Source organism: Callorhinus ursinus, unplaced genomic scaffold (genome assembly GCF_003265705.2).
Source record: "Callorhinus ursinus isolate GAN/ISIS: 27379988/994484 unplaced genomic scaffold, GSC_fseal_2.0 scaffold46, whole genome shotgun sequence".
NCBI lineage: Eukaryota > Metazoa > Chordata > Mammalia > Carnivora > Otariidae > Callorhinus > Callorhinus ursinus.
This window is the reverse complement of record NW_027397108.1, coordinates 11,219,670-11,237,448: the sequence shown is the minus strand read 5'-3', so window position 1 is coordinate 11,237,448 and position 17,779 is coordinate 11,219,670. Positions and strand designations below refer to the sequence as shown.

Here is a 17,779-nt window from a genome sequence, read left to right as displayed (position 1 = left end):
TATTTAATATCATGCTCTCCCCGCAGGAGCCGGCAGCTGCGAGCTGATTGCGCCCGCTCATTATGCAGCCTGTATCGCTAATGGCCTGTGACAAAGGCACACGGCTCCCAGGCCTCACCCCCGAGAGCCAATTAAACACACACACTCCCTTCCTGTTTGCGGCGCATTACAATGAAATTAAACTGAATTTCAAAATCATTTTCTCCTAAAGACATCTCTTTACAATAATTAATGCATGCTATTCCTTTTCAACTCAAATATTCATCAGCAGCGTGACTGAGTGTTTTAACGCTGACTGCCCCACACTTTCCTTTGCTGCCGCCCGGCAAATCCACAGGGCTTGGGTTCCTGTGCTTTTAAAGAAAAAAAAACCCTAGAGCTTTTATCTGAATTTAAAAATAAAAGAACCTGGCCACAAAGCAAGTCAGGTTTCCACACAGGGATCATTCAGAGGCCTGCAGGAGGGACGTACAAACCTGCACCTGAGGGACAATGACGGATAGGGGCCTGCTGCTGTCGCATCAGCTCGTGGGAACGCCGTGCTCACGAGGGAAGCCAGGCGTGTTAACATGCTGACCGCACCCTCGCAGGGAGACAGGGCACCCCGAAACAGGTGACCAGGGCTCCTGGGGCCCGACCACATGGAACCCTCTGCTCCCATCAGGGATCCTGAGGTCCGGCCTCGCTCTGAAGGCTGACAGATGTCCATGCTGCACACCCTTCCTAACCACCTGCACACCGGCTTCCTGTGCCCGGCATGGAGGTTCAGGGGAGCTTGATACCTCCCCTGCAGCTGCCGGGATGCGTACTTCACAGGCACAGAGCAGAGAACCACAGACAGCTGCAGGACCACAGGGTGGACGTGAGACTGGCCGGGACCAGCAAGTCTGGACCCAGTGCCACCTGGCAGTGCGACAGGAAGGGGGCCCCTTGACACCCCCCACCAGGAAGACCCTCCATCTGCCCCCTTCACACCCAACCCTCACCTGGCAGGCCTACACAGCACCCTGAGACTGCCGGGCCCATGCGGGTCCCTGCTGTCACTCGGTGACCTCAGGTCTGTGACAGCAGCAGATGAGAGTGGACACGCGATCCCACCCCTGCATCCATGCTGGTCTGAGCTCAGCGAGGTGCTCATGCGACTGCTGTATGGCCATGAGACTAGGGACCACAGCCACCAGCTTTCTCCTGAGATGCGCGGCAGCCCCATGGCAGCCCGCTCCACCTGCTTGCAGCCTTTCTCCTCAGCTCTGCACCCCACAGGACAGGGAATGAGGCCGGCTTCTGGCTCTGGGGCTGCACGTGGGGAGATGTGAAAGCAGGCCTTTCTTTTTAGAAAATATTGTCTTAAGATTACTATGAAATGATGCATTGTCAGCAACGAAGTTTTACAAATACAGACGGGCAAAAAGAAAAGGACCACCTACATGCCAGGAGCTCATTCTCAATGAGCTGCAAATCTAATATTCATAATGTCTGCTGTAAAGTCCACATTTTGGGACCGCTGGGGCCAAGGAGGGGAGACGGGGCATCCTGAGCAGCTCTGGGTCCTGCTGGGAGGGCGCCACCTGTACACCAAGCATAGCGCCCCAGGCGTAGGGTGGAGAATAATGTAAAATCACCCAAAAGAAACAGGAACCATGTCCTACCAGAACGACTTGGATCCTGGGGGTGCGGGGGTTGGGCAAGAAGATTTATAAAGCAGGGGGCTCGTGATAGGTGGGAGGGAGGGGTGGGGAGGCTCTCTGACATCCAGGCCCTGCTGTTGCCTTCCTTCTAGAGGTTGGTGGGGTCCTGGGGGTAGGGTGAGGATGCAGCCTTGAAGACGGGAGACACGGAGTGCACCCCACCCCATCTCTGCCCTGGACAGAAGATTCTGGGGTGTGCAGGCCACCCCGCCCGGCCCCCTCCTACCTGTCTTGAACCAGCCATCCCAGGTGAAGGCATGCTTCGTTTCTTCTGGTTTGTCCCAGTATTCTCGGAACACAGACGGCCCCCTGACCAAGAGCTCCCCTTCCTTCTCCTTGAACCCTGGGGTCACCTGCAGCATGGGCGAGAGCACACACCTCTCAGGATGGGGACTCCACCTGCCTTCCTTGTGACCCCCCCAACGACCACACCCTCTTCTGAAATTAGACACTTTGTTGGAAATGACTGAAAAATGCATCTTTCAACGCTGGAACTCAATCAGATGGCTAGGAGCGGTGTCGGCCCCATCATGGCGGGGAGCTGTGTGTCACCCCGCATTCGTCCTGTAGACTCAAAGCCATGAGTCACTGGCCCACGTCACAGGCGGCGCCTGGCTGGATTCGAGCTGCCCATCCGCTTCTCAAAGCTGTGCTCCTGGCATTGATGAATCCCCATCTCAGGGTGTTTCCTGTGCAAACACGGCACACGGGAGGCTCGGGGAGGCGTGGGCAGCCACCACACCACATACACGGCTTCAGTGGCTCCCGTGGGGCCTTCTGAAGTCAGTCACTTTGCTTGGTGAGAAGGAGTCTGAGCACGCAGCCAAGCAAGAGGGGATGGCTCTGTGGGCCGGCCCCAGGTGCCTGGAACAGAGTGGCACCCAGATCACGTGGTCCTGGGAAGCAGAGGTTTGCTTCTCTGCTGTGACCACAGCGCAGGCCAGGAGGAGGCTGGGTCTTACAAGAAACTGCGTGGGACTTCAGTGAAGCCAGAAAAAGGAGGCACAGAGCACGGTGCACGTCAGGAGGGCCTGCGGGAAGCCATCGTCACACAGAGCAAAGGTGACTGAATGGAGGCCAGGGACACTCTGTTCTGACTCATCAGCTCCCACCTGGAATGAACTTATTCTGGGGAAGAACCATCCCCCACTTAAAAAAAAAAACAAACCAGAGACCCTTCGACAAAGGCTGTCAAACTGTCAGACTCATCTGCCTGAGGCCTGGGCACAGCCCACACTTCTCAGGCCGACGCAGTGGGCGGGCGACCAGAGCCTGTCCCGCACCAGCAGCTCTCGGCTCACTTCCCACTTCAGGGCCCAGCCCGGCGCCCGCCATCCAGCCTGTGTGGAGGAGGTCTGTTTGTTTTCCAACCAAATGATACTTTATTTGAACTTCACTCATTTTCCCACTGCTGCCCTTTATCTGATCCACTGCCAAGGTCAGACTGTTCTCACCAGAGATGGGGGACCCACTTCCAAGCATTGGCCCTGAGTCCCAGATCCAGTGAAAGTAATGTTCAGGGGACACCTGGGTGGCTCAGTCATTAAGCGTCTGCCTTCAGCTCAGGTCATGGTCCCGGGGTCCTGGGATCGAGCCCCACATCGGGCTCCCTGCTCAGCGGGAAGCCTGCTTCTCCCTCTCCCGCTCGCCCTGCTTGTGTTCCTGCTCTCGCTGTCTCTCTCTGTCCAATAAATAAATAAAATCTTTAAAAAAAAAAAAGGAAATAAAACCAACAGAATCAGTAAATACCTGGGTGAATAAAACTGACCATCCTGTTCCTCATGAGTTCTTTCAAATAATTTGGAAGGCAGAAAGCAAACGCTATAACCCCATCTAATGGTGTTTATACCACATGTAGATATTCCACACGACAACTAGGTGGCACAGGGAGAAGGCAAAATGACCCCATACGGGGGCAACAAAGATTCTTTGCCTGACCAGCCTGTAGTCAGGCTCCCGAACCTTCTCCTAGGCCATCTGAGCCCCTCCTGTAAAATCCAGTTCTAGCAAGAACCTTGCTACATCAGTTTAGCAAGAGTCCCCCACCCTGATACCTGGTCACCCTCAAATCTGCTATCACCTCCAGGTGACATCTGATCACCCCAGCCTGCACTCAGCAGAGATCCTGTCCGATCGGTTTAGCCAGACTCCCCACTCGGCCCTGATGTGTCCCCTCAGCAAGTGTCCACCCCCTGATCCCACCTGTTGCTTGGGAGTGAATGTCCACTGGGCCCGCTGCATTCACAGTTGTGAAACCTCACTGCAGGGGCCCTACAACTACCCCAATAGTCCTTAATAGAGTCTGCCTCGCCACCTTCAATAAGGGTCACTGAATGTTTTCTCTCTGACTGTAGGAATTCTACTTCTTTGGGGAGTGTTAAGTGCTGAGTCTAAGTAGGTCTCAAAAAGTGAAGTATGTATATTGTAGTCCCTAGAACTACTAAAAAACTGTATAAGAGCAAATGGTCAAAAACTCAACAGGTAAATGAAAATGTAACACAAAAGAATGAGTCCAAAGAGGCAGTGAAAGGGAAGCTGAGCAACGAGGAACCGAGCAGACAAACCATGAGGAGGTAACAAATGGCAGCAGGTGAGGTTCAAGCATCTCAGTAATCATGTTAAATGTACATACAGCTCTAAACACACCAATTAAGAGATTGCCAGACTGGACTGAAAAACCATACATGATCAACCCTATACCGTCTATAAGAAACTCACTTCCAGGACAGTTACCCAGGCAGGTGAGAAGCAAGGGTATGGGACCATACAGACCACAGAACACCAATCAAAACAAACTATACTGACTACAGCTTTATCAACAGCAGACAAAGTCAATGTAGGAACAAAGAACAAGCAGGGTCACCTGACAACAGAACGGTCAGTTCACCAAGAAGACATAACAACTAGAGATGCGCATTCACCAAGTAAGAGACTTTCAGAATACACCAGCAAAAATCCAAAAGCAGAAACAGACAATTACGGTGGGAGAGTCACCCCCCACCCCACGCTTAGAAATGGTCAGATGTTCGGGGACGAGCGGGGCCGGGCACCGCCGACCACCTCCAACCACGTGCACGAGACTGACATCTGTGTTGCAACCTGAACCAGCAGCATGTGCATTCACCGAGAAGGCCATGCTTTGGGACACACACACACGCCTTCACAAATTTAAAAGAACTGGAATCCTATCCAGTATGCTTTCTGACTGTAACAGAATTAAATGAAAAATGAGTAACAGGAAGATATCAATCTCCAGACACTTGGAAAATAAACAACACTCTTCTAAATAATCCATGAGTCAAAGAAGAAGTCTTAGGGGAAATAAGAAAATCAGAAAATATTTTGAACTGAATGAAAATGAAAACACATCAAAATTGGCGGGGTGGGGCGGGGGGCAAGTCCCAACGGTGCTGCAGGGAGATCTGCACCAGTAAATGCGTGAACTGGGAAAGGGAAAAGTAATAGAGAAAACTCAAGGAATCCAAACACAAGTTCTTTGAAGAAGGCTCAATAAACAGATAAACTTGTAGGAAGAATAACAAAGAAAGGAAGACACAAACTGTCCATGAGAGAAATGGGAAGAGGCACTACTGGGGATCACAGAGGCACGAAAAGATTAATAAGGGGACACTGTGAGAAACGCTATGTGTGTAAATTCAACAACTTAGATGGAGTAAAATTTTTCCTCAAAAACCACACTCTACCAAAATTCACCCAAGATGCATTAGATGATCTGAATAGTCCTACAACCATTACAGAAAATGAATTAATAGTTAAAATCTTCCAAAAAGGAAGCCTCTAGGCCCAGATGGTTTCACTGGTAAATTCTATTCAACATTTTAATAAGTATATAATACCAATTACATGCAGTCTCCTCCAAAAAGCAGAAGAGGGAATAATTCCCAACCTATTTTATGATGCTAGCATTACCCTGATACCCAAACAAGACAAAAAAGCACAACAAAAGGAAACCTCAGATGCAAACATCCTCAGCAAAATGCTAGCAGACCCAATCCAGCACATATAAAATAAATGATGTACCACAAGCAAGTGGGGTTTGTCCCAGGAATGCGAGGCTGATTCAATACTGATTCAATCAACCAACGTGATCTACTATATCAGCAGCCTAACGAGGAAAAATCAGTTGATGTAAAAAAAGCATTTGCAAATATTTCATCCAGGAGCACCTGGGTAGCTCAGCTGGGGAAGCATCTGAGTCTTGATTTTGGCTCAGGGTGTGATCTCAGGGTTGTGAGACTGAGCCCCGTGTTGGGCTCTGTGGTCAGCACAGAGTCTGCTTGAGATTCTCTCTCCCTCTCCCTCTACCCCTCTCCCTCCTCTAAAAAAAAAAAATATTTCATCTGTTCACGATAAGAGCTCTGCATATCATATGTAGAATGGAATCTGCAAAAAGCCTGCAGCTAATGTCATATTTAATATTTTCCCATTCAACATCACACTGGAAATCCTCATCAGGGCAATTAAGGTAAGAAAAAGAAATGAAAACATACAGATTGAAAAGACGGAAGGAAAACTGCTCCTACTTGGAGAAAACATGATTGTTGATATAAAAAGTCCTAGAAAAGCTACCAAAATACCTTCTAAAACTACAAAGGGAATTCAACAAGACTACTAAAGGATATGAAACCAATACACTAAAACTGATTGTATTTCTATATGCCAGCAATGAACAGTTCAAAAACAAACAGAAAATGCCACACCTACAATAACTGAAAAAGAAGGAAAGGAGGAGGGTGGCGGGAAGGAGGAGAGAGGAGAAGAAGTATACCTGGTTCTAAGTCCAGCGGGACATGAAACACACACCAAAGCAGACCTAAGTGTGTGTGGAGGCATACCATGTTCATGGATCAGAAAGACGCGGCAGAGCGAAGATGTTAATTCTCCCTAAACTGATTTACAGATTTAATGCAATTTTATTTTTTTTAAATTTATTTATATTTTTTTAAAGATTTATTTGAGAAAAAGAGAGCACGCACACAGAGGGAGAAGGAGAATCAGCCAATGGCAGATGCTTAACGGACTGAGCCACCCAGGTGCCCCTTTAATACAATTTAAAAAAATATGAGAGAGAGAGAGAGAGAGAGAGAGAACGAGAATGTGAACAAGGGGAGGGGCAGAGGAAGAGGGAGAGAAAGAATCTGAAGCAAACTGCTGAGCACAGACCCCGATGCGGGGCTTGATCACACGACCCCGAGATCACGACCTGAGCCGAAACCAAGAGTCGGATGCTTAACTGACTGAGCCACCCAGGCGCCCCAGATTTAATGCAATTTTGATCAAGATCCCCAGAGGGCTTTTATAGATATAGACAAACTATTTATAAAATTGGTATGGCAGGCCAGGTGCCTGGTGGCTCAGGTCATGGTCCTGGGGTCCCGGGATTGAGCCCCATGTCGGGCTCCTTGCTCAGCGGACAGTCTGCTTCTCCCTCTGCCCCTCCCCCTGCTCATGCTTGTTCTCTCTCAAATAAAATAAATAAATAAATAGTCTTTTAAAAAAATTGGTATGGCAGATAAAATAACTAGAATAGCTAGAACTGTGAACAAGAAGAATAAAATTGGTGGCATGGTGCCATCGTTCTGAGACTTACCGTAAAACCACAGGAGTTAGGACTGGTGTTGGCAGAGAAAAAGATGCACAGACCAATGGAGAACATATAACCTAGGTATAGACCCTGCTGAAATACGTAGCACCTATCACAAGTTCAAGAAAGCCTGGGCTGTTTTCACAGGGGACTCCTGTCTTTGGGCATGTGCACCCCTGCACGAGGCCCCCCGCCCCATTTTACTCCAACCAGAGGCCATGCTAGAGAACCTCCAGCACTAGAATGAAGGCTTCCTCATGGGAAGGAGCCTGAATGTCTTCTTTATCAGCAGCAGGTGTTGCTGGAAAGCCCCCGACACCTGCCCAAGTTCATGATAAGGGGTCTGCTCCAACCTTCCGTGGAGGAAGGCGTCGGGGAAGGGGGTGCAGGAAGGCAGGCAGGTGGGCTATGGGCCAAGGGGGCCGGTGTGGAGGGGCAGGACCCATAGCAGAGCTCTTGAGCCTGAAGGCCCCTGGGTCCCTCCTCGGCTGTGGGCTCCCACTGTGTTCTGATGAATGGCTGCCTCCTCCTGGCTGCCCACTGCTCAGGCCTCAGTACATGGGTTGGACTAGAAGGATCTGGACATTCACACAGGGACGAGGCCATGGCAGGAAGGAGCATGCTTTCAAGGGTATCTGGAAGCAGGCTCTGGTTGTCGGGAACAGGGAGGCACAGGGCAGCTAAGAGCTTGCAGACGTTCATGGGGCACATCAGGGCCCCTGGCCTTCTTCTTCCTTGTGAAGGTTCCCCGTTCGGGCCTGGTCCTTGCTAGGGAGGGGGTAACCTGCTGCATCCCAAGACACAAGGGACACGTGGCTGATGACGGTTGGCTGTTTGTCTGAGGTGAGTGCCTTCGTGGGGCAGTTGGGCTCCCCACCCATGGCAGGACCAGCGCACGTCCAGGCCCTATGGTCCTCGCCTCCAGTCCTCGCCCTGCCGCGGGTCACATGCAGCAGCTGGTGGCACACAGCCGCGACAGATGGCACTGATAGGCAGGGACGGGAGAAGATGCAGGGAGGAGCCCAGGAGATGCTGGTGGCCATCGGGAGGAGAGGCAAGCCAGCAGGCTGTTGTCCAGAGTGACAGCTTGCATATGGATAAACACAAGATAATTAATTTTTAAGGGGAAATAAAGGGAAGCAGAGCTCGCTGCTGCTGCCCTGCTCCAGCCCAAATAGCACACGCGGTATCTCTGCGTCCTCAGCCAGAGATGTTTCTACGTGAAGGCCAGCGGGTTACATTCAGCTGTGAAGCCATTTGTCTACGGATGGACCCCGGTGCTGCTGGCGAGGGCCTGGCTCTCTGGAAAGTGAACACTTGGAAAATAGATAAACAGATACGGACAGTGTGTGAGGTGCTCATGGAGTTTAAAGGCGAAGCCAGTGGGCGGCCACAGCACATGCAAGATGCACCACGGCAAACAAAGCCACTGGGTCCTGCAGGCAGACGTGGCATTCACTGTGGCCCAGCAGGGAGATGAGACAGAAGCCAGAGGAACCCGCGAAGGTGGAGCGGGGGGCTTGTCCAGGTAGCAGAGAGGGGAGCCCGCGCTTCCAGCGCCCTGAGTCCTGCCGGACAGAGCGCAGAGCTGTGCATGGCAGGGACAGTTGGGTGCCCCCGGGCTGCTGGCCACGTCACCAACCAGCCACAGCCAGGGCAACCCCATGATGGGGACATGGATGAGACATGACGGTTTCCCCACACAAGGACCAACAGTGGGATCCCAGACTGTGCCCTACAGGGTGCACACATGTGCCCGGCCAGATGTGATGAGAGCCTGGCACAAATGAGCCACCCTCCTGGGCTGTCATGGCCTTTAATGGACTCAGGCATTGCCCCGCCGCCATGATCGCTGGCAGACACAGGTCTGTGCTCCTCTCCCCTCCTGCTCTGGGCCTGTGAGAGCAAACGCGGGCTCTCCCCGCTATCTGGGAAGCAGCGCTGGGCCCAGCCCTCCGTCCACTCCTGTCTTCCCCAGGGACACCCCTCTGCAGGGCAGAGCCCCCAGAGCCCCCCCAGCCACTCACTCCTGATTGCTGGTGCTGGGTTCTGGCCAGAGAAGCACCAAGGGCTCCCAGGCTGCACAGGCCTGGGGGACAGCTTGCCCTGCACCATCTCTGGGCACCATCACTGCCAACACCCGTCTCTGGACCTTGGTGGCTCCAGCGGACACTGTGTCCGGCCCAGAGTGAGGCTGGATGAAAGAAGGCAGGCATGGGAGAACCCGAGGCCGAGGTGCCCATGGCAAGTTGGCCCAGGGGAGGTTCTCAGGGAAGGTTTCCTGGGCACCTCTGTGCTCCCCACTCGCCATCAGCGCCCGGCACGCTCCTGCTCAGGCGTCCCTGTCCCTCTCTGAGAAGTGTGGACGTCACACCTGTCACTAAGGCCTAAGGTGGTCCTGCCAAGCTCTGGGTCCCCTCACCGTGAAGAGCAAAGGCGCCACCTGAGCCCAGACAGAACCTGAGTGAAGGCCGCACACCTGATGTCGCTTGGTCAACAGACAGGAGGCGCGCACAGTGGTGGGTGAGAGATCCCCGGGATGTGACACAGGCCGTCCCGCACCCCGGCCGCGTGAGGGACACCCACTGGCACTTGGAGGGGTGGGGGCAGGGCACGTGGACGGCCAGCTGTTCCTCGTACTCTTAGTTTTCCAATTTTTCTGGAAGTTTGAAATTATTTCCAACTAAAACTTGAAAAAAACTGAGAGACCGTCTTCAGCCATCCTGACTTGTGACTGTTAAGCCCGTCAGTCCTCAGCAGCCTGGGCTGTCCTGAGAATTTACGTGTCACAAGAGGACTGAGGTTTGCAGGGCCGTTTCCAAAGAGGACGTCCACACTTGAAGCAACGTGTCCTGTAAACAGAGTAGACCCTGGCTTTGGAGACGTTGTCCCTCTACACCTCACCACACGTGGCTCCTCCCCCTCATTAATGACCGAGGTCCCCAACGAGACAACAGGTTAGCTCATTTCCACTGTGACACGTCACGAAAACAACACAAACGTGCTTCCTTCAGGATGGCCTGAGCCTGCCCGGGTTCATGCACACGCCACGGTGTCGATGGGCTCCCGGGAGAGACATGGTCGTGAGCAGCTCTCGTGGAGGGGGGCGGGGAGCCAGACAGAAGCTGCCCATGGGCCACTCTCCCTCCACAAGGTCCCAGGGGCGACAGTGACAAGTGTCTCTGAGTCCCCACTCTGAAAGGACAGAGGGAGGCAGATGCGAGGTGAGCACGGCCCTCGCGGGTAGCATGCAGGAGGCCCGAGTCCCATGGTCCGGATGAGGGGTCAGTAACTCAGGCCATGGCTGGCGGCTCCTGCCAGCAGGACCAAGGGAGAGAGGGCAGCCTCCCCGGTCACAGGCTGCACACGGGGACCCTGAGGCCTGCATGTGGTCATCGAGGCAGCTCTGTACCAACTCCTTGAGCAAGCTGGGAATGTTCTAGAACATGCAGCAGGAGCACTGAATCCCCCGTCTTCACGTTTAGACAGAGGTGTGCCCATGGCGTGCCCTGTGGGGGGGGGACTCTGGCTCCCTCAATCCCTCCCGTCCCCACGACCCGCAGGGCCACCCGGGGAAGCACACACTTCCTTCTGTCTGTCAAGGGCCGGGGTTGCAGGTGTTCCTATTTAAGTGCATTCCAGCGCTGAGTGCTCTTCAGACCACGGCAGTAAAGATGGACGAGAAGCAGTCAGGCGGGTGGGCTGCACCCCAGCTGCGAAGCAGGTAGATTTCGTTGTAATTGCAGGGGGAGATGCGCCCCGTGTGCGCCTGGAGGCCAGATTGTCAGGGGAACGGCACCCGGGGGACGCAGTGGCAGGGGAGGCTGTCCGTGCTGCTGGCTGGGGACTGACGCACACGCCGTGACGGACCAGGGGCCCTCGAACTCCCCCCGGCCATCCCCGACCCAGCAAACAGGCTGGGTGTCCAGACGGGGAGGCAGCCCATCACCGCACGGACGGCAGGACCACCGGATGCTAGCGCAGGTGACCTGGGTGCGAGCACCTCCACGAGGAGGCGGAGGACCGAGGGCGCAGGCCGTGAGCCAGAAGAGGACTTTGAGGAGCGGCTGAGGCTGAGGGCCCGGACCAGCCGCAGAAGCCCCGGCAGAGGGTGGTCAGGAAGCAACAGCTACGGTTCAGGGCCTCCAGGCTATCCTGGAGAGAGGCGGGCGTCTGCCCGAGGGCAGCCAGGAGCCTGCCCGCACACCGTGGAGGGAGCGAGGGTGGGCCTGGAGGCCTGTCACAACCGGGCAGCAAAGGCCTCGGGAGCCCGGCGAGGTGCCACGGGCTGGCCCTCCACCCGCGGCCCAGGTGAGGGGTCTTGGGCAGATGGAACACCTCCTTCTTGACGTCACTGTGAATGTTACGGTAGGATTACACTGAAGACCACCCCGTTCCACCCATGTGCTTGGCAGTCTCCTCGACCCCCCACTTGAGACACGGACACCGAGGCCACAGGCGAGGCTGGTGCTGAACGGGAGAGTGGGGGGGCTGCAGGGAGAGAGAAGCTGGTCACTCCTCGTAACAGAGATCCCTTACGTGGGCGTCCAGCCTGCACATCGGCTTAGACAAAGTAATCTCTTTTTAAACCCAAATTCCAGCTCCCGCCAACCCCAATGTCTTCTGATTACCATTTGCTTACGACTAGCAGATTGTAACTATTAGAATCTTCACTGAAGTAAGACAATAATCTCCCCTTCTCCCCCTGCTTCACCCTTGTTGACTCAGAGTAACGGTGAGAGCCACCACTCAATCCAGCGGCCGGGGGCAACCTTCATGTTTGGGGCTCTGTGAGTCGCCCACACTGGCCTCGCGAGGCTCCTGGAGCTGGCCACACCTGCCCTGCGTTCACTGAGTGGGGACAGGGCCCCGCCTGCACAAGTTTTAACCAGATGGCGCCTACAACAACCTGTTTTAACAAGGGCTGTCCTGAGGCTGTCACAACCTGCCTCGCAGCATCCCTGATGGATGGAGCCTGGGGGGCAGCAGGGCAGAGCCCTGGAGGTCGGGCCCAGCACTGTCCACATGGCCATGGTGCCCAGAAACACCACCAGCCAGCACCTTTGCTGTCCAGGAGGGGCCGTCCCTGTGTGGTGGGGGCTCTAGCCCCAAAGCAGAGACCCTCACCCTCTGTGGCTGGCCTGCTGGGCAGCCATGTGATGCCTGCGTACTACCCGCTGAGCTCAGAGAGTGGCCCACCTGCGTCTCCTTTTCGTTTCCTTCCGCGTGGAGCACATAGGGGCAGCCCTCCTTCTTCGGATTTTCTGAGACAATGCGTACCTCGACGCCTGGCAGCGGGGTCCCCACAGAACCTGCAGAAGAGGGAGGAGAGGGCTGCAGAGAAAGCAGAAGACCCCGGAGCCACGGGGACAGGGCTCCGCGTGGTGCATGCGGGTGGCCGCCCGGCTCTGCAGCAGCCAGCACTCAGCCGCCCATGGCCTGTGAGGACCGGCTCCGAATGCTCCAGAGCTCCATCACCTTGGGGAGGCTCTCGGCACCCGGGCTGGAGGCTGGGGTCGCTGCCACGTCCCCGCTAGCAGATGGCTGTGCAGTAAGGGCGCGGGTGACAGTGGACTGTCCCTGGGGGGCATGAAGAGCACCTGTGCACACGAAGGCCCAAGAGGGATGGAGCTGGCAGGTGGAGAATGCCACCAGCATTCTGGTTCATTTATTAGGCACCCACGGTATGCTCAGTGTGTTTATCCCACCCGGAGTACCCGGTGGAGTGGCCTGCTACACACCGAGTCCCCACGGCCACTCTAACAAAGGACCAACGTGGGCAGAGGTCCTGACACCAAATGCCCAGCATCTGTGAGGACTCACATCAAGGCTTCAGGCCCTTTATTTTAACCACTGGAATCAGTGAGGATCTGACGTGGGACAAATGCCTGGAAGGCTGACTGTACAGCTCAACATCAGCTCAGGATTCTGGGATCCAAACTCCTGGGAAGGTCAGTTACACAGGCCTCGTGTTGCCAGAATGGCACCGCACTGTCCTTATAACCTGTCTTCTGCATCTGAGGTCCTGGGGGGCGGGGAGGTCAGGGCTGTAACCAGAGGGCTCTCAGCTGTCCCACACCCTGGTGGCCTCGTGCCTCCACTCTGGTCAGGAGCCCGTGTCCCTGCCTGGTGGGAAACACACCGATCAGCTCCCTCCCATCCCCCTGTCTTCTTGTTTTGCTTCCAAAGATTTTAAGTATCCAAGTTAAATCTATATGAGATACAATGAGTCATCACAAAGTACATTCTGCACATTCACAATGCTGGGCAACCATCACTGCCATCCAGTTCCAGAACTTTCCATCACCCGGAAGGAAACCTGAGCCATCAGCAGCTCCTCTACCCCCGACGCCCCGACCCTTGCCTGCATGGATCTGTGTGGATCTACCTGCTCCAGACTTTTCCCATGGAGTCTGGGACGTGGGCCCTCCCCAGTCCTCTGGCGGTGCATCTGCTCACAGCCTGTGGCCACACAGGCACCAGGACACTCGAGATGCCAGCCGGGAAGCCAGGGAGTTTCATCTCCGGTGTGCAAATGAGACACGGGGACCAGATGCGAGAACTGGCCTGTGAGCCCGGCCCCTCGAGCCCTGCTTCTGGCCTGGCTCAGCACAGGCCAGTGAAGACCAGATGCCACTCCACACACGGTCTAGACACGCTTTCCAGGTGACCTCGAGCTCCTTTCCTTTTCTAGATTAAATGAATGGTCCCTTTCCTTGTGGATTCTTTTCAGCAACAAGCTTAACTCCTCCCTTGTGTACGCTGCTCTCCCCAGGCCTTGGGCCTGTGCAGAAGGGCTGACAGACACACGGCTCGGTGGCGGGCCAGGGTCCGAGGTCCTCACACTACTCCCACCTGCTGGTGCGTTATGGCCGGACCTCAGCAGGCTGCCCTCGGTATTAGTCCTCAGTGACTACAGTATGTGGTCGTGATTCATGACGAAAACGTGTTAAAGCCACAGAACAGGTTCAAGGGAGAAGGCAGATGGAGTGCAGCAGACGGAGAGGCCAGCCAGGAGGATGCTCAGACGGGCCGTGCGGACCCCACCAGCCCCACCAGCTGCACGGTGCTGCCGCTGGCCCTGACAAGACAATGCTTTCTTGCTGCTGCCCCAGGGTGAGGAGCCTCGACACAGAGAAAACACCAAATACTGTCATCGGCTGACTACCTCCTGAGGCTGGTCAGGTGCCTGCCAGAGGCAAGGAGCCCCACGAGTACTTGGCAAGGATTCGGGAAGAACAATTGCTCATCAACTTCAATACAGAACCTTCAGCAGGACCCCTGGCCTCACTCAGAAATAAAAGCTGGCTCTTCCTCCCCTTTCCTGCTGAGCTCTGCAGCAGTGTGACCCTTGCTTGGCCCCGAGCCCTCCCAGTGCTGCCTCCTGAAGGATGAACCCTGCTCTCATGCTCCCATCCCCGGAGGGAAGCAAGCAGAGGCTCCCTCCAGGCCCTGGGGCCACAGGGCAGGTGTGTGGCCCGGGCTGCCTCCAGCCGCCTGCAGCCGCCTGCAGTGGCTGCTGGAGAAGGTCAAGGGCTCCACCCGACATCGCCGGCTTCCGAGCCTGTCACAGTGGTGTGTCCCCAGATGACTCACAACTGTCTGGCTCGGCTACAGATTGGAGCTTCCCATGACCCCCTCGTTGGGCTCAATGATCTGCTGGAGCGGCTCACAGAACCCAGCAAAGCACTGTTTCCTACCACCACCTTCTTATGAAGGTCATGACTCGAACAGCAGATGGAAGAGATGCCCAGGAAGGGGGGGTCCCCGAGCTCCCGGCCCCCAAGGCACCACCCCCAGCACCTCCTCTGTGCACCAGCGTCCATAGGGTTTTTATGGTTTTTATGGAGGTCCCATGACTGATGAAGCCACCGGCTACTGACTCAGCCCACAGCCCCTCTCCCCTCCCCAAAGCTTCCAACCCTCCAATCGCAGGCTGGTCCCAGCCCCACCCTCAGGGGCTTTCCCAAGCTCCTCTCATGAGCACAGACTCAGGTGTTCGGGAAGGGGCTTCTGTGAACAGCTAAGACCCCGTGGTGGCGCCGATCATCTAGGAAATCCCGAGGGTTCCAGGAGCTCTGTGCCAGGTATGGGGGCAGGAACCCAGTGCGTACTTCCCACCAGAAGAGGGTCCCATAACCGTCCGCCTCGACGAAAACACCAGCCTCCCCGGCCCCCATCGCCCTCCCCTCCTTTCGATCCACCACTTTCTCCTTCGAATATTCTTTAAAAAGCAAGAAACCCTCTTCCCAGCTTCCTCCTGCTCCTCTCTGGCCTGTTCTCCATCTCAACAGTGACTGCTGCCAGCCATTACGATCTCGTGGAAGTGCTGGCAGAATCGTGCTTAATTACAGCGTCAAACACAACAACATGACTAAAATCTCCAGGCACCGACAACAACTCCAGCTTCACAGGCTGGAGGTACTGTGGGGTGAGGTCTACCCAGAGAAGACGCTGCAGTCTGCATGGGGCAGCTGTGGCCCCAAACCACAGCCACCCCGCCCGAGCTGGCCAGACAGAGCAGGGTCCACTAGCAGCAGTCCCCTCCTGCACCCGCAGGGACGGCGCCCCCTGCCAGTGTCCCCCTGGGCGGCAGTGCCGGCCACAGTCAAAAGTGCATGTCCTTCTTCTGCATCTCTTTGAGACCGTTGTCGGCTCTTCCCAGATAACTGTAGTTGGCCTGTGGCTCTGTCCAGCATCCAGGGAGGGAGGCAGCTCTGCAGCTGGCCCCAGGAGAACGGGAACAGGCTGATAAGGTCCTGGAGCTCCTGTCAGCGCTCCACGGAGCCCCCTGCAGGAGCCATCAGTGCCTCTGATCTCCACCTCCAATTAGAGTGTGATTAGGCCCAGCAGCGCCAGGACATGAATTATTCATCCCCCTTCATGGTAACCGCCAGGGACGCAGAGATGGAACAGTCAGAAGATCCGACCCAGGGCCTGACACACCACCCTGTTCATGCAGCAGGTCCCTCTTTCAAGGTTGGCCTTGCCCTGTGTGCCCTGTCAGCTTTGGAGGACTTTCAAAAATGGATCCTGGCGGTCACTGCAGTGACCGTGAGAGCAACGCTCAGAGGCCGTGCAGGCAGCCAGAAGGGAGGGGCCGGCCTGAAGCGACCCTGAGCTGGAAGCAGGCGTGGGGCCCGGGGTGGTTGGCCGCGTCCCAAGTGCACTGTGAGCCCAGCCCAGGCGTCAAGGCGCACAGATGGGACTGAAGGTGCCAAGGAAAGCCCTCTACCAGTTTCTCCAGAAACAATGCCACTTTGCCTTTTTCCAAACCAAAGAACCAGCATTGGTCTCGACTGCTGGAGGCCTGCCTTACAGACAAGGTCACGGGTATCTGACCCCCACGGTAGGAAGAGCGACTACACCCACACCCTCCTGTTCCTCAAAGTGTCCTTGGGGTTCAGAGCCTTCACGTTCTACCTTCCTCATGGGGGCTGGGAAAGGCCAGGTCAGTTGGGGACCGTCACCTGACCTCTGCTTTCTCCGCTCACCTGGGGGTTCTCCCCCCACCACCTGGGTGAGCCCCCAGCTGGGCCTCCCTTGTGCCCTCCATCCTACCCTGGCTCCTGGTCTTGTGTTTGCTCTTCTAATGAACCAGAAGGTTCCCCATGCATCTCTGTGCCCCTCTCTCTTCCCCCAAACTGGGTCACGCTGCTGTGCTCATGGCAAAGCGGGTGTCCCGGTGCCACAGTATGAACATCCACTCCGTCACACACCAGCCATGTGGCCCCCGACAGCTTGTGTGGTTGCCTAAAGCCTCTGTCACCCCTGCATCAGGGGCTGCTCTGGACAGAGTCTGGCCACTTCTGGGGAAGTCAGGTACTCACCTACCTTCTGACCACCAACCCCACTCTGGGTATGACCCATGAGAAATAAAGGCACACGTTCGCAGAGAAGCTGCACACGAATATGTACAACAGCCATAACTGTCCCAAACGAGACACAACCCAGTGTCCTTCGGTGGGGGAGCAGGCTAAGAAACAGTGGCCTGTCCACACCGGGGAATTCTACTCAGCAAGGGAAAGGAACCTATGCCCACATGGATGAGTCTCGGACACATCCCGCTAAAGGACCCAAAGGGCCACGTCCTGTAGGATTCATTGTACGACATTCCAGAAAAAGCACAAGTACAAGAAGGGAAAACAGGTGCGTGCTTGCCTGGCCTGGGGGGAGGAGGTGCTGAGCGCACAGAAGGGGCCGGTCTGAGCTGTCAGACCCTGCCGTGTCTCAAGCGTGTAGTCGGCTACGTGTGTTTTCAAAACCTCACAGAACTGAACGTGGGAAGGGTGAACTCTACCGTATGTGCAAGATAAACGGATGCAGGGATATGATCATAGAGCCAGAGTTGTTTCGCTATTACTTCTAACGGGCTCTCTCCTGTGTTGTGGGCCCAGAGGAGGGAATGTCCCGTGACTGGGAGAGCGCCGAGGTCAGAGCAGAGCACATCCACACCTCAGGCCTGGGCTCTGCTGGCAGCCCAGAT

At 55.4% G+C, this 17,779-nt stretch overlaps 1 protein-coding gene across 5 annotated transcripts in view; it reads right to left on the bottom strand.

The window, feature by feature from the left end:
* Positions 1-17,779, bottom strand: part of ACSF3 (acyl-CoA synthetase family member 3) — a 57,875-nt gene that overhangs the window by 18,015 nt on the left and 22,081 nt on the right. For all 5 annotated transcript variants that reach the window (XM_073882409.1, XM_073882410.1, XM_073882408.1 and 2 more), the window contains exons 6-7: positions 12,493-12,605; positions 1,915-2,041 (exon numbers count right to left, since the gene is read on the bottom strand). In XM_073882409.1, coding sequence (XP_073738510.1) covers positions 1,915-2,041; positions 12,493-12,605 — 240 coding nt within the window. The remainder of the gene's footprint in view (positions 1-1,914; positions 2,042-12,492; positions 12,606-17,779) is intronic.